The sequence below is a fragment of the Harpia harpyja genome, chromosome 3, assembly GCF_026419915.1.
Source record: "Harpia harpyja isolate bHarHar1 chromosome 3, bHarHar1 primary haplotype, whole genome shotgun sequence".
NCBI lineage: Eukaryota > Metazoa > Chordata > Aves > Accipitriformes > Accipitridae > Harpia > Harpia harpyja.
This window is the reverse complement of record NC_068942.1, coordinates 53,937,258-53,951,127: the sequence shown is the minus strand read 5'-3', so window position 1 is coordinate 53,951,127 and position 13,870 is coordinate 53,937,258. Positions and strand designations below refer to the sequence as shown.

Sequence of the window (13,870 nt, the reverse complement as noted above, 5' to 3'; positions counted from 1 at the left end):
GGGACAGTGTTACCGAAAAACGGTGACGCCGGGGAAAGGCGCGTTTTCGTTTGGAGGCGAGGAACGAAGTTAGTTTGTCACGGTTTGACTCAAGCTGTCTCGGCGCGGCACGAAGTCGCCGACAGTCCGGGAGGTGTTACCTGCCAGCAGAGCCAAACGACCTGGTGGGCCCTTTGGGGTAATAATTCAGGGAAATAGTATTTTATTATATAAACCTTTTAAAAAATAGCGCATTCCTCGCCCAGAAAAGCTGTACCTGCCGCCTCATGAAATACTTCCGCCTGGTGCTGAAACTGCCACTGCGGGAGGCGGATGTAAGAGGCGGCAGGAGAACTCCGCGGGGGCACTTGCAAACCTCACTCGGACTAGTCCAAGAGCCCCGGAGGCCCGGCCCGGCGGAGCTGGGCGAGGCGGGATGCCGGTGCCCCCGGCCCGGCTGCGGGACGGCCCGGGGCGGGGGGCGGCAGCGCCGCCGACATGCGAGGGGAGAATTCCTCAATGGCGCTGGCCACGCCCACTCCCCGGGGAGGCGGGGCTGGCGGGACCGTCGGCCACGCCCTCCGCGCGCACGTGTGGAAGCCTCCGCCGCTCGTTCCCCGAGGGCTGGCCACGCCCCGCGACAGCCCATTGGCTGCCTGGGCCGTCGCGGGCGGGGAGCGGGCGGGGCGAGCCGCGCCGCGCCGTGCCGGGCGGGCTCCACCCACGTGCGGCGGCGCCGCGCGAGCGGGCGGTGTGGCGAGCACACATCCCGCACGTAGCCGGCGTATTAATCAGCGCGGGGCCATCTGCCGCCTCGGTCCATAAATCGGGCGGGGGCTGCCGGGCGCCGTTCCCGCACGGCCTCGGGGCGCGGGGGTGTGTCCCGCACGCCGCTCGGGCGGCAGCGGCAGCGCGGGGCTCCGGCCGCACCGCCGCCCCCGCAGCGCCGGGCCGCGGAGCGCAGCCCAGCCCCAGCCCGCCGCGGCGAAAGTTTCGCCTGGCCACGCGCCGCGGCGGAGCCCCTGCCCGGGTCGGCCTGGAGCCGGCGGCGGCCCGGCGGGCATCGCCTCCCGACGCGGGCGCCGGCAGGTCAGCGGCGCGCCCGTCCCCGCCGCGCCATGCCGCTGGGGCACATCATGAGGCTCGACCTGGAGAGGATCGCCCTGGAGTACGTCGTGCCCTGCTTGCACGACATCGGCTTCTGCTACCTGGACAACTTCCTGGGGGAGGTGGTGGGGGACTGCGTGCTAGAGCGGGTGAAGCGGATGCACCGCGACGGGGAGCTGGCCGACGGGCAGCTGGCCGGCCCCAGCCGCGGCGTCGCCAAGCGGCACCTCCGCGGCGACCAGATCAAGTGGATCGGGGGCACGGAGGAGGGCTGCGAGGCCATCAACTTCCTCCTCACGCTGATAGACCGGCTGGTGATGTACTGCGGGAGCCGGCTCGGCAAGTACTACGTGAAGGAGCGATCCAAGGTAAGGGGCCGCGGGGCACCGGCCCCGGCCCCCGGCCGGCCCGGCCCGCCTCGCAGCTGCTGGTGGCACCTGGCGGAAAGTTTCCCCCGGCTCCCCCCGTCCCGCGCCCCCTCCGTGTCGCGTCCGCGGGTGTCCGTGGCTCGGGCAGCCCCGCTCCGGGTGGCGGAGGCGCCGAGCGCTGCCCGGGGGACGCCCGCGGCGGGCAGCCGCTCTCCAGCCCTTGCCGGCGACGGCCGGCCGCGGAGGTCTTGCTGGAAACGCGGCGGCGGCAGCGGGGCTGCCCGCTGCGGGTCCCTCGCCGCGCCGGTGCCGGCGGCGCTGCCCCGCGCTGGGTCTTCGCCGGGCTCCTCGGTCGCCGGAGCCCGGCCGGGCCCTTGACTGTAGCCCCGTGTGCCACCGGGGATCTCTTGGCAGCCGTCCCGGGGGCTGCAGGCGGCACCCCCGCTTCCCGGAGGTGGGGCGGGGGAGAGCGCGGACGGCCAACGCGGGGCGTACCCCGCCGACAAAGTCGAGCCTTGGCCGTGACTTTCCTTCGGAGGATTGTTTCAGGTGGAGGGAGAAGCTCCCTACCCCCCGCCTTGTGCGCGTACAGGGCTCGGATCCGATTATTCGGTTGTTTGCGCCCATGTGATAGTGTTATCCAAAGTAGTTTCGATGGTCCAACTCGTGCCAGCGTCCTACAGCTGAAGAGGTTATCGTTACTGCATTGGGTATGTGGCACAAAATACGGGATGCTCAGTTTGAGCACAGCAACCTTTCTTTCTTTTAAGAGAAGAGTTGTTTTTTCTAGGCTTGCTTTCTCAGAAATGGGGAGGACACTTGTAGTTTTCTTTCCCAACGAAGTTTATTTGCACTTGCAACGTCATTACTTCAGTTTGGGATAACTTGGCTTTTCTTTCCTTGTCTGCTTTGCTGTGGCAAAGTGGACTGGCTTGAAACTAAGTTTGCTTCATTGTCCCGAATGCTGGAAACGTCCCCATTTCTTTACTTCTGAAATATACTTGAATTCTGCAATACATAGAACATTTTCGAAACATCCACTTTTAGAGATATGCCAGAAATAGAAACGATGAAACTCTTAGAAAATTACAAAAGTGAAAGTTTAGGCATTTCTTTGGCACTGAACTAAGGGGATGTGTGAGTGGTACTGAGATTTTTTTTTTTTTTTCTTCCCAGAAAACGAAGAAAACTGTATGGCAATGTTTACCAGTTGCTTGGAAATACCTTAAAACCTATGCAGGCACGCCCCTGCACCTTTCCACACAGTGGTAGGAATAATAAAAGGTTGAAACATTGCTCCTGTGTTTACCTCCACCGGACTACTGATCAATTCAGTTAAAGCTTGGGTAGATTTGGCTTAAAATGTGAGGAGACTGGATTTCACTTATTCCTGGTGGGAGCCTGGTGTTAGGAGGTATAAATAACCATTCTGCTTTGGCGTGCCTTTGAGGTCATCCTAGTTCTTTCTCTGGGTGCCTTCTGTTTGCCTGATTACTGCTGAAAGTGCACTGCTGCATTGCATTGGCTACCTGGCAGGGGAGGGGTGGAACAGGGACTTACTTTAAAGTTGGGCTGGAGTGAAAGGAGGTTGTCCAGCATTTTTACAAGGTATTTGGAGAAAGAGTCAACTGGATGTGTGAAGGCTGTTGGCACTCGCTGGGGAGAAGGGTCTTTTGGGGAGTGACCTTGGGTTGTAGAGATTATTTTAAAACTGAGTTGTGGTGTTCTTGCAGTCATTTTTGTACAAATAGTCATAACAGACAGGACGGAACTTGTCTTATAAGTAGATACCAAGCTACTTGCTATAAAGACAGACTTTTGGCCCTTGCGCTTTAGCATGGAAGATGTCAGACTGGAAACAGCACATGGAAGTGCTACACAACAGTCCAGGACTGAAAGGGACTCAGTATTGTTTGTAAAACTAAATGCGGAGGAATTTCCATCAGAAATTAATAGTAACCAATCCCCTTATTATAATAAGTACCATGGATACGTGTGGCCCTGGAATAGCAGCTGCCATCTGTAAGTGAGATGTGGGACGCCTTCAGCAGGAAGATTAGTCCTGTGACTAACCAACTGACTACTACAGTGCATGCAGGTTCCCACGTCACCTATAGACCTTACCCTTCCACCATTAAACGTGCCCATTTTGCTTATCTTCTGAAGTCTTGTGAATGCATACACAAAAATCCCAAATTTAAATTTAGTGTATTTCTATTTTAACCGCTAGATTATACACATAAATGGATGCCCAGAAACTTGCGTGGCTTAACATTTGGAGGGACGTGGGGTGTTTCTGAGCAACTGGACCAGAACTTCTTAGCTGGACATGTGCTATTATAATTTATTGTTTTGGGATATAGGTATTAGATGGAGCTAAGGGTCCAGAGCAATTTGTTTAAAGTGTAAGCCTTTGGCTACATGGTAACTCCTCTTGTCATGGAAATGAATCTATGTGGTATCAGCCTCATCATTATTTAGAGCTTTATGCTTTTAAACCAATAGTATGACTTTAATCTTCAGCCTAAGTGTTGGAAAAGGGGGAGAGGTTTGCTTAGTAAATGAACTTCTGTCAGCTTACTGTCTGCTTAGTGTGATGTGCTTCATGTTGTTTTTGTAGCTACACAAACATAGGAAGACAAGAACGACTTTTGTCCAATAAAGGAAGCTTTCCTTGTACCTACATGAGAGAAATGAGTCAGTCAGGATTTTGCTGTTTCCAAATTAATTTCAACAGTATTACAAGAAAGTTAAGATTGCATCAAAGAGAATGGATAGAAGTAAAACTTTACAAGGGTGCTGGATACTTTTAAGAGCTGTTGGTTGACATTTGAGGGCTGATAATGAAATGTAACCTTTCATCTTTGCAGACCAGTGATCCAAATCTATCTTTGGAGTAAGTCATATTTTAAAATATTAGCTGACATGGTTAAATGATCAAAATAACCAGGTAACGTTCTTCTAAAGGACTCTTCTGTTGACAGACCCAGTGCACCGCTTGTTGGCTTCTCCATTCTCCTCAACTAGAGTTGCCATTTTCTAGTAAAATAATACAATGGTTCCCCTTTTCTAGCAGATAAATGGCTAACGATATCACTGGGGCATCGTTGACCCAGGTTCAGTCTTCTCCTCAGAGTGAGAATATTCACATCCTTGTACAGAAGGACACTCTGGCCTGAGGGCAGAGGTCACTCTGATTTTGAGGACCTGTCTCCACCCTGCTGGAGCTTCAATGCTTGGTGGAGAAAAGCTGGTGGATGGTTGGGGCCAGGAAGCAAAGCTGCAGCTTGGTCTGTGAGGCCAGTCACCTGGAGTGCCCTCGGGTCAGGTGGTGCTCTGGGGATGGTGGGTGAAAAGGTGATGGGCTGCAGCTTCTGACTCCTCAGGTCCCGAAGTCCCTTCCTGGGGTTAATTGGCATTTGCGGGGGCTTGAGGGGGTGCCCTGTAGAAAAATCCCTGTATTATAAATAAATAATTAAAAGCAACAACAACAAAAAAAAAGGCAGAAAAATATTCCAGAAGAGAAGCCATTTGAGAAATTTCTCCTTCAAGCCTTCAAGACATGAGAAATTTATTTATTTATTTATTTATTTAAATTTGGAAGCTGCAGATGTGCCAGGTGCTGTGGAGTTTAGGATATCCATCCCTTTGGCAGCCTCAGATGCTGCAGAGCCTGGGGAGCCCTGAGCCCTGGAAGTCCCTCCTGCAGGGAGGCAGGGGAGGAGGGCTGGCAGGAACCGCGTCTGCTGGCTGGTCTGTGGAAATGTAAAAGCCGTGTTCGTGGCAGGATTGCAGGGTAGCTCATCTGCTGTTGGGAGGCTGTGGCTATTCCCCCTTTCACATTTTGTCTCTGCTGGGGAAGGGCGGCTCTCCCCGTGGTCAGGCAGGGTCCCAGAGTGATGCCATCAGCGCCTGCTGCCCTGGGCCACCTCGGCCGAGTCAGCGCTTGACGTGCTGCCAGCCAGCTCCGTTGGTCCTCATGGGCAAGGGGTGGAAGGTGCTTTGAATTGGCATGTGTGCGCTCTGTGTGGACTCTGCATGCCGGTCCTGACAGTGGCGTGTCCTGCTGTGAGTCACTAGTACCCTGTTGGGTGCCATCATGGGTTGACATCCACGTCAGGGCTGCCTTTGGGGACCCTGAGCTCATCTTGCGCCTGCTGGACAGCAGTGAGCCCCACTGGTTAGAAAATAAGGCAAGAAGTCATAATCCTAAGAGCTGACCTGTGCTGAAGGAAGCCCATGACTGATGTTTTTAGCTTGGAACCCAGCTGCTCCCATTCAGTGTCAAGTATATGGCCTGAAGTTAAAAAAATGTGTTTTCAATATGAGATTAGTTAATTTAGAAGTCCCTGTGGGATGTGAACCCTCTTGAAAACTTACTTCAAAATCTCTGTGTGGGCCTTTCACTTTTTTAATGGGATGTTTTCTGCATCCTCTGCTTGTAGCCACAACACCTCCCTGCTCAACCCATCCTGGTGGGACCTCTCTGACTGTCGCAGGAGAAGCAGGTCTTCTGTGGTGGCCCTTCATGGCTAACGAGTGTTTGCTGAAAACCAGAGCGGGTCCTTCTGCCTACCACATGATGGGGTGTTCTTAGCTAGGTTTTGAAACATGGTCTCTCTAGCAAGTTTTTACTAAGATTTCTGTTCCTGAAGATTGAAGACATGCATGAAATGTCAGAGGCTTGGGTTGAGTGGTCTTCCCAAGTCCCTCATAACTCGGGTAATGAGGTGAGATATTTTTACACTTATGTATGAAGAAAGTTCTGTTCTATAGCATTCAAATTCTGTCTCTTGCAATTAAAACACAGAGTGAAATGCTGCATTTTGATTTGAGGTGTGCATGTAAGGAGCAGGATAGCAGAAAACTGGCTATAGAGCTGAAGAGCAATACTGCCTATAGAAATACACTGGGTTTTTTTTCTATGTTACAAAGGATTTTTGATACTTGTGTAGCAGCATGCCTTGCAATTAGTTTACAATGGGAGGTCTGATGAATACCACCATCCAGAAGAAATATGCATAATTTCTCTTTCTTCTAATCAAATGCACATGTTCTGGCATAATGGGTGAGTTCAAATCTGTTCTTCTGGCCGGCTGCCGGCAGAGTCCAGAGCCACTGGAACTGTAAATACAACAGACAAGTCGTTTTATGATATCAGACTGAGGAATTCAGCATTGGCACAGATCCTAGAGTGGTTGCTTTGGCTCGGTGTCAAAGCTGATGTTTATATCTGTGTTTGTCAAGCAAGATTAGTTAGCCTGGTTAATTATACACAGGAATGTATAATTTTTACTTGACAATCAGAGCATTAAATGAGTATAAACCTGGGCATATTAGCTCTTGTTTTTGTTCTTCATCAAATTATTCTCAATGACTTTTTGAAACTTTCAAGACACTTCTCTGAAAGAGGCACTCAGAGAATCTTTCAGATTGCTTCTTCACTCAGCAGGGACAGGGTATTGGAGAAACGGGTCAATATTTTACAGAGAGCGATGCACGTATCTGTAAGTGGGTTCGGAAGTGTGGGTGGCCTCTATGGAATGGTGTTTGAGCTCATACTTGGGTGTTGAAGTTACAAGCAGCTTGAATTTGGTACCTGTTATGTATCATGACTCTTAAGAACCTGACTGTAGTGCACTGGTAGACTTATTCCATGGTAGGCAGTGGAAAAAAGGTGCCATCTTCAGTGTGCATTACACCAGAGCCTTTGGCAGTCAGGTGGCTGCTGTTGGTCCTCCTTATCCTCTCATGCAGGAGAAGTCTGTAACCACCCAGAAACCTTCCTTACACTGTGTTAGGAGCCTGTCCATGTGCTTTACAGTCATAGTTGCAGGGGGGAGGCAGAAGGTGGCTAATCCTGTAAGAGAAGGGACATAAGTCTGAGCTCTTAGGCAATGTAGAGAGCAGAGTGGTCTGTTTATCCTCAGTTTGTGCACATGTTTATGGCATCAGGGCAGATTACTTGTCTTTTTTTATATCATCTGTAGTTTTGCAGTCAAGCAGTGCTTAATGAGTCTTATTAGACTCTGGAGTTACACAATGATGGCAAAGGAGTGAATTTTTCCACAATCTGTCCCATACTGGTAGTGCATTTTCCTCAGTACCTTCTTATCCATTGCCATGACTGCTCTGGTACCAGTCCTTTCCAGCACCACTGCGTCAGCTCTTAAAGCCAGTGGCTTGCAGTGGTAGCCCTGCTGGTGTGCCTGCCTATATCCCTATTACTTGCAAGCCCTAAGTAAATATGTGCCTCTCAGTTTGTTTTTGTGTGAGGGCTCACTGCTCATTAAATGTCAGTGTAAACCTTCCACACCTGTGTGGGGAGGGACACTGTAATACAGGTGGCATTAATGCCTCTGGGTAAGGGGAGTGTTTGTCCTTTGGACTGGGGGGGAGGGTGTGTGTATACAGCATTGCAAGGCACAGTATCCTTGGGAGAGCCGCAGGGGAAAATGGCAAGATTCAGAGTTCAGTGCCCCCTCCCGCTGAGCTTGCATTTTGGGAGGGAGAGGAGCTGGTCCTTGCTATTAATATTTGTACACAGCCTTTTCCCAAGGTAATTATTAATGAATAATTCAGTTCATTACAGCTCACTGCTAATAACAGTATATGTTTAAATGGACATGCATTGATGCTCATAACACTGATGCAGAGCAGCATGTACACGATAAAAGTGAACTTGTTTCTTTGCATTAAGGATTCCAGCTGTCTGTGTTAATCCCAGTGTCTTTATTTGATTTCAAAGTAAACTATTCTTTCTTTGACTTCCAAACTTATCTGGATGGTGGCTCAATGTAATACAGCCTTGCCTTGCATGTTGCTTCCTGAGCAATTTGCTTGATTTAGTACTCGGAAGCATCTTCTCTTTCTCCTATGTTGCACAGATTTATTTATTTATTTTTTTTTTTCCTGGGGGGGGGGGGTGGGGTGGGGATGTTCAACAGTATCTGTACTCCCTCAGCAATTCCTTTCCGTATGTGGAAGGGGTGGTATAGACGGAGAAGATAAAACCACAATGACCCAGACATGAATACATTTTTAATCGGGTGAAATCTTGATGTTTGCAGAACAGACTTGACACACTTGGAAGAGATCAATACTTTTATCAAATGTTTCAAGACGACTCATACAAAGTCAAAGTACTTTTTTTTTTTTTTTTTTTACTTTTTGGGTGGTATTAACTTTTTAAAAAGTTTTCTTCTGCTCCTGTTTCAGTTGGATTCCCTTCTCCCATTGTGTAATAGGTCAGGGGCAAGTGGTCCTTTGGCACCAGCAGGCCACACAGCGCTCATCCATCTTGCAGTGGATGGCTTGTGAGAATGAGGAGGTCAGGAAGGGAAGCCTGTGAATAAGTGTTGCTGGTTTTAGATTTATGGAGGAGGATGTGTGCCTACCAGCTCGAGGGAATTTGAAGCCCTGGGCTGGATTTATCATGACTCTAATCCTTCTGTCACAAAGCTGAAGGCTGAAACAACGTTGTTAGAAAGCTGCCAGCAACACAAGACTCCCTAAGCTTCTGTGAAAAGGTTTTATTGGATTAGTAGAGGAGCTCTCAGGTAGAGGTGTTTTGGGAACTACTTCTGGTACCTGTGCCTAGGGCAGCTGATGGCCTCTGTGGTGAGCTCCAGGGTGAATAACTGATGCATTGGCACAGAACGTGGTGGTGGGGCTTGACAAAAGATTTTGATTGATGCATAACATTACATAGCAATTTGTTTTAGACCTTTTATTGCTTTGAAAAGAGATGACAGGGAGTTAGTCAGAAAACCAAGAAGGTCACTAGCTGTTCAGGCAGTGAGGTGGAGGAAGAAAACAGATGATGGAAGCTCATGCCAAGTAGACTATCTATCTCCAACTGTTTAAACTATTCACAGGCATGTCATCCCGTCAGCACACACCACTCCTGACTGTTCCTGCGAGTGATTTGGAGAGCTGTAAGCCCCATTTCCCCTCCATCACTCACTCACACATATGCATCTACTGTCTCTCAGTGACAGAAAGGAGCTTTTCCCTACAGTCATTTTTCTCTTGTCATTGTGCTTTGATAAGATTAGTAGACAAAGAAACTTCGTGCTGCCATGCAAAGCACTTAATAGAAAGCAGTTGATTAAACAAGCTACTTGTTGCTCTGATTTTTCACAAATAAAGTAGTGCAAGAGATTTTGCTGACCATACTGATTCCATGGAGGCTTACTAAATGTTCATGCCACCAGCCACCCAATTTAAAATGAATAGTATAAATTGCAGGAGTACAGCATAGCACACCATCTGCACAGACTGGAAACTGTTTGTCCAAAGCTTTGTCAGCTGAAAATGTCAGGGTAGCCATGTCTTTTGCCAAACATCAGGGAATTGCATCCTACTTTGTAGAAAAAAGATAACCATTTTGAGTCTCCTGTATATCTAGATCATATGAATCCTTTGGTCACAATAGACTCTTTTCTGTGCTTTCTTTTTGGACCTGAAAATCCAAACAAGAAATATGTTTGCATTTTTCTTGTCTGTAAGTCATAATAATAATTAATCATTGCTTATGTCTTCTTGCACTGTAATTTTTTTGTACAAATTGATAAGGCAAATGTTTTTAAAGTTTTGGCCCCAGTTCAGCAATTCACTTAAGTACTTTTTTTTAAAGGCTCTTTCAGATCAATTGGACTGAAATACATCCTTTGGTGCTTGGCTTAGACTATGCTAGAATATGGTTAGAAAACTTTAGGAAAAGTTGCAGTGGTTCTTGTGCTGTCCCTGGTCTTTGTCTACACTTTGTCGTAGATTGGAAATATGGCCCACCCTTTACATGGTGTCTTGGACGGGAGCAAGGAGCCTTACTTGATGGAAGTTATAGATAGCAGTTAATCTGACCTTTGCAATTGACTGTCTTGAGGCAAACCTGTCTTATATCATTAACAGTAGCAGTTATTCCAGTAATGCATACAGGGAGATAGGTGCTAGTCAGTGCAAGCTGGGGAATGCCACCCTGAATGGGAAAAGCCTGGGGTGCGAGGCACCATTGGACAGCAGGCTCTGAGGCAGTGGATGCCGGCATGGAGGCTCCTGACTGCCCTGAGGCTCCAGGGAGTGACGAAAATCTCTTGCACACAGCCCCTCACTGGACCATGTGGGTGGGGAAAAAAATGCAGAACCAGGGGAATTTGGGAGAGCAGATATTTAAAAAAAAAAAAAAAAAAAAAAAGAGGGAGGGGGTAAGTGTCAATTAGTCCTCAACTTGCCTCTTCCTAGGTTGTTAACAGTCTTAGGGTGTTGTGCTTGCTGCTGAAGACTATGTATAACTGCACCTTCCCCTTCTGATTTCCCATAGGGAATCTGGTAGAAGTGGTTTGAGAAGTAGAAAAAGGAGAAGCTTCACTGTAAATGCTGTAGCATGTCCTGCTGTTAAGGCATATAAACCAAGGCATATGACTAGATGCGCATAAACAGAACAGAGTCCCCCAGGATGTATCGATAACTCTGTTCTTTACAGTATTCACCAGTGTTTCTGCTTCCCTAAATTAACTTGTCTTCTGTCTTTCATTGTCTGTGGAGCATGTGCGTGGTGTCTCTGAAGCAGGCCAACAGGAAGGGTCACTGCCTGGTTAACTGTTTTACAGACTTCCTTTTCACAGAGGAGCAATGAGAGGATTTGCGAATGCCGGTCCCCATTGGCAAATTTATTATAATTCAACATTTGATGTTCGTCAAAGGCTGAAGTGTCAAAGTTGTGCATTTTACCATTATATTTCTCAGGGCATAACTTGATGTCTAACCGGTGGCCTGAAGGCTCAGTGCCAGTCTGACACTCACAGTGATAATTTCTTGGCAAGGATGAAAATGTAGTTGACTTGTTTTCTGTTTGTTTGATACACTTAGATAAGATGTCTGCAATTGAAACAAATACAATATTTTTTTCTTTCTTGGTTTAATTTTGTCTTTTGCTGGCACTTGGTTCAAAGCCTGTTTTACTGCTTGTCGTCTGTAGAAGCTATTGCTGCTAATTATGAGCTGTATTAGTACAGTGTCTTGGCTGCAGTTAGGAAAGGCACCGGTTGTGCCAATGGTGACCTACTTCACCCCCACACCTAAATATGCGTATATACCCCTATAGCTCTGACTTGCCACCGCAGATCTGTCCTGCCTTCCCCCTCTGTGTTTCCCACTGCGGAGAAGCACTTGTGCTCCACACCTCTAGCAAAGCCAGCTGCAGCCCCTCACCAAGGGGTTTCTTACCCCCACTCCTACCACAGCCTGTCGTGCCTGTGCAGCCGCCATCTCTCAACTCCATCCCAGGGAACAGAAGAGACGGGGATGAGGGCTGCTTCCCCTGGCTGCCCAACCAGCTGGCATCCTGGGAGAGCAGCACCCGTCCAATCTCCAGCTTGGCTCACCCCCAGCCGCCCCTGTGGTGGCTCCGAGTACATGCTGCTCTGGCTGCCAGAGAGGAAAGGTTTTGGAGAGGAAGAGGAAAAAGGAGGGAGCAGAGCCAGAAAGACCACTCCAGGCTTTCTGCATCCTCAGGAAACATCCTGAACCCACACCAGAGACACCACCTCCCTGCTCAACAGTTGCTGTGCTTCCTGCAAAAACTACCTTAAATGCCGAAGAACATTATTACTTTAAGGCCCAGTCCTGAACTGGGTCTCGAGAAACCTCCCAAGGGCTGTTGCTTCAGTGAGTTGTGGTGGGAATGGCTTGGTAAGGCTGCAGAGGGGACTGCAGCGAAGCAGGGCAGCAGGTGCCAGCGGGCCGGAGGGGAGGCTGGGGAGGGAACCCGTCCGGCATGGCTGTGTCCCCGTGCAGGGCCACTGTCCCAGCCGGCGGGGTCGAAGCCCGTGGCAGCGGCCGCAACGCAGCCAGCCTGTAGGGTCGGTCTCTTCTGTCAGGTGGTGGCAGCATAAATCCGTGGGAGAGGCTTGACCAGTGGGAAAAGAGAAGTGGGAATTCAGCAGTTCAAATCCGGAGTCTGATGTTGCCCTGCAGCTGGGTTTAGGACCAGGCTTCCTTGCCTATGAGTTGAGAGCTTTTGTGAATAGCTTTAGGATGTGCAAATGTAAGGCTGCACAAATGTAAGGCTGGAGCTCAATTTGCTGTGTGTGCATGTCTGCGTTCATGCATGCTTTCTTTGTTCAGAGTTGCCTAGTTTCTGTCTACACAAATCTTACTGGTGCAAGTACCAGCTGTGTAGGTGGTGGGGAGGGCAGGCACTACAACCCTTAGAAGGATTTTGGTTTTTTTCAACCAATACATTTTATTGCTTAACCTTAGAACAGGTGTATAGTTATATTATTACAAAATTGCCTTGAATCTGAATAGCTTGTTTCCCTTCCTCTGTGGAAAGATGCTGTGTCACTGTATACACATTCATCCCCTTTAATTGCACCCACACTAGAGAGATTGCGCTGTTGTAATGTACATGTGTAGTCAGAGCAGTACAACTTTATGTGCAGGCAAAGCCTTAGAGGTGAAGACTACACATGTTGTTTTAGCATAGAAGAAATTATTTCTCATGGTAATTTATTATAGGTAATTTTAATGAGTTTTATCCATAAATATTCATTTCCACAAAATCCTCTGCAGGAATAAATATACTGTTAGCTAGGCAAGGTCCTCTGAAAAGGTGGTGGGGGAGCAAAAGACAGATGGAGGGGTGAGTGAGATGGCTTCCTTCTGAAGTTAACGTAGGAGATAACTGGTCTCATCAGTTAGCCTTAATTTGGTGCCACTGCTGTGATAACAAACACTTGAGAACTGTTCATCTCTCTGTTTATGTAGCGCAGGAATGTCTTAGCAGCCTCAGAAGTTCAGATGGCTCTGACGGTTTTGGGAGGACCCTTTTGAGGCATATTCGGGGTACCTGCCAAGTGTGATGGTGCTCGTCTGAACCCTGCCTTCCTCTCTGGCAGTGGAGAGAGACTTTCACTGAGCCAAAGGGGACAAAGAAAAACATCTCCCAGGTGTGGTGCTGCCTCAGGAGCGTGCGAGGCCGCCAGAGGTGTCCCGGCCGGTGGCCCCACGGGGGGACCATGTCCGCAGCTGTGGCCTCCCCGTCCCGTCCGGTTGGCAGCTCTGCTTCGAGGCGGTGGCGGGTCACCTCCTCTGCCTGTGGGCACTCGGGGCTGCTCCTGGGAGCCTCCGAAGCAAAACGCTCACGGGAAGCCTTAGGGGTGCTGTGTACCGTGCGTGAGCTGACAAAAGTCTTGTGGGCAGCATTGCTCGCTCACCCTGGGCCCACAGGCTAAAAATAAATGAATAAAAGTAAAAAAGGGATGTTGGCCAGCTCGGGCAGCTCTGACACCAGCAAAACACAGTTTGCCTGTGTTGTGCCTGTCTTCCCTGGCCATTATTAACGCACCCACAAGAGCATCAAAATATGTAGAGTTCTTTAAATGTTGCAGGAAAAAAAAAGCCGTGTAATCCTC

The 13,870-nt window shown here is 49.1% G+C and overlaps 1 protein-coding gene across 1 annotated transcript in view; it reads left to right on the top strand.

Moving 5' to 3' along the window:
* The first annotated feature begins 726 nt into the window (after window positions 1-726).
* EGLN3 (egl-9 family hypoxia inducible factor 3) overlaps window positions 727-13,870 on the top strand; it is a 29,133-nt gene continuing 15,989 nt past the window's right edge. Inside the window, exon 1 of the mRNA XM_052782588.1 lies at window positions 727-1,454. Within this exon, the coding sequence (XP_052638548.1) occupies window positions 1,098-1,454 (357 nt within the window). The 5' untranslated portion in view covers window positions 727-1,097. The remainder of the gene's footprint in view (window positions 1,455-13,870) is intronic.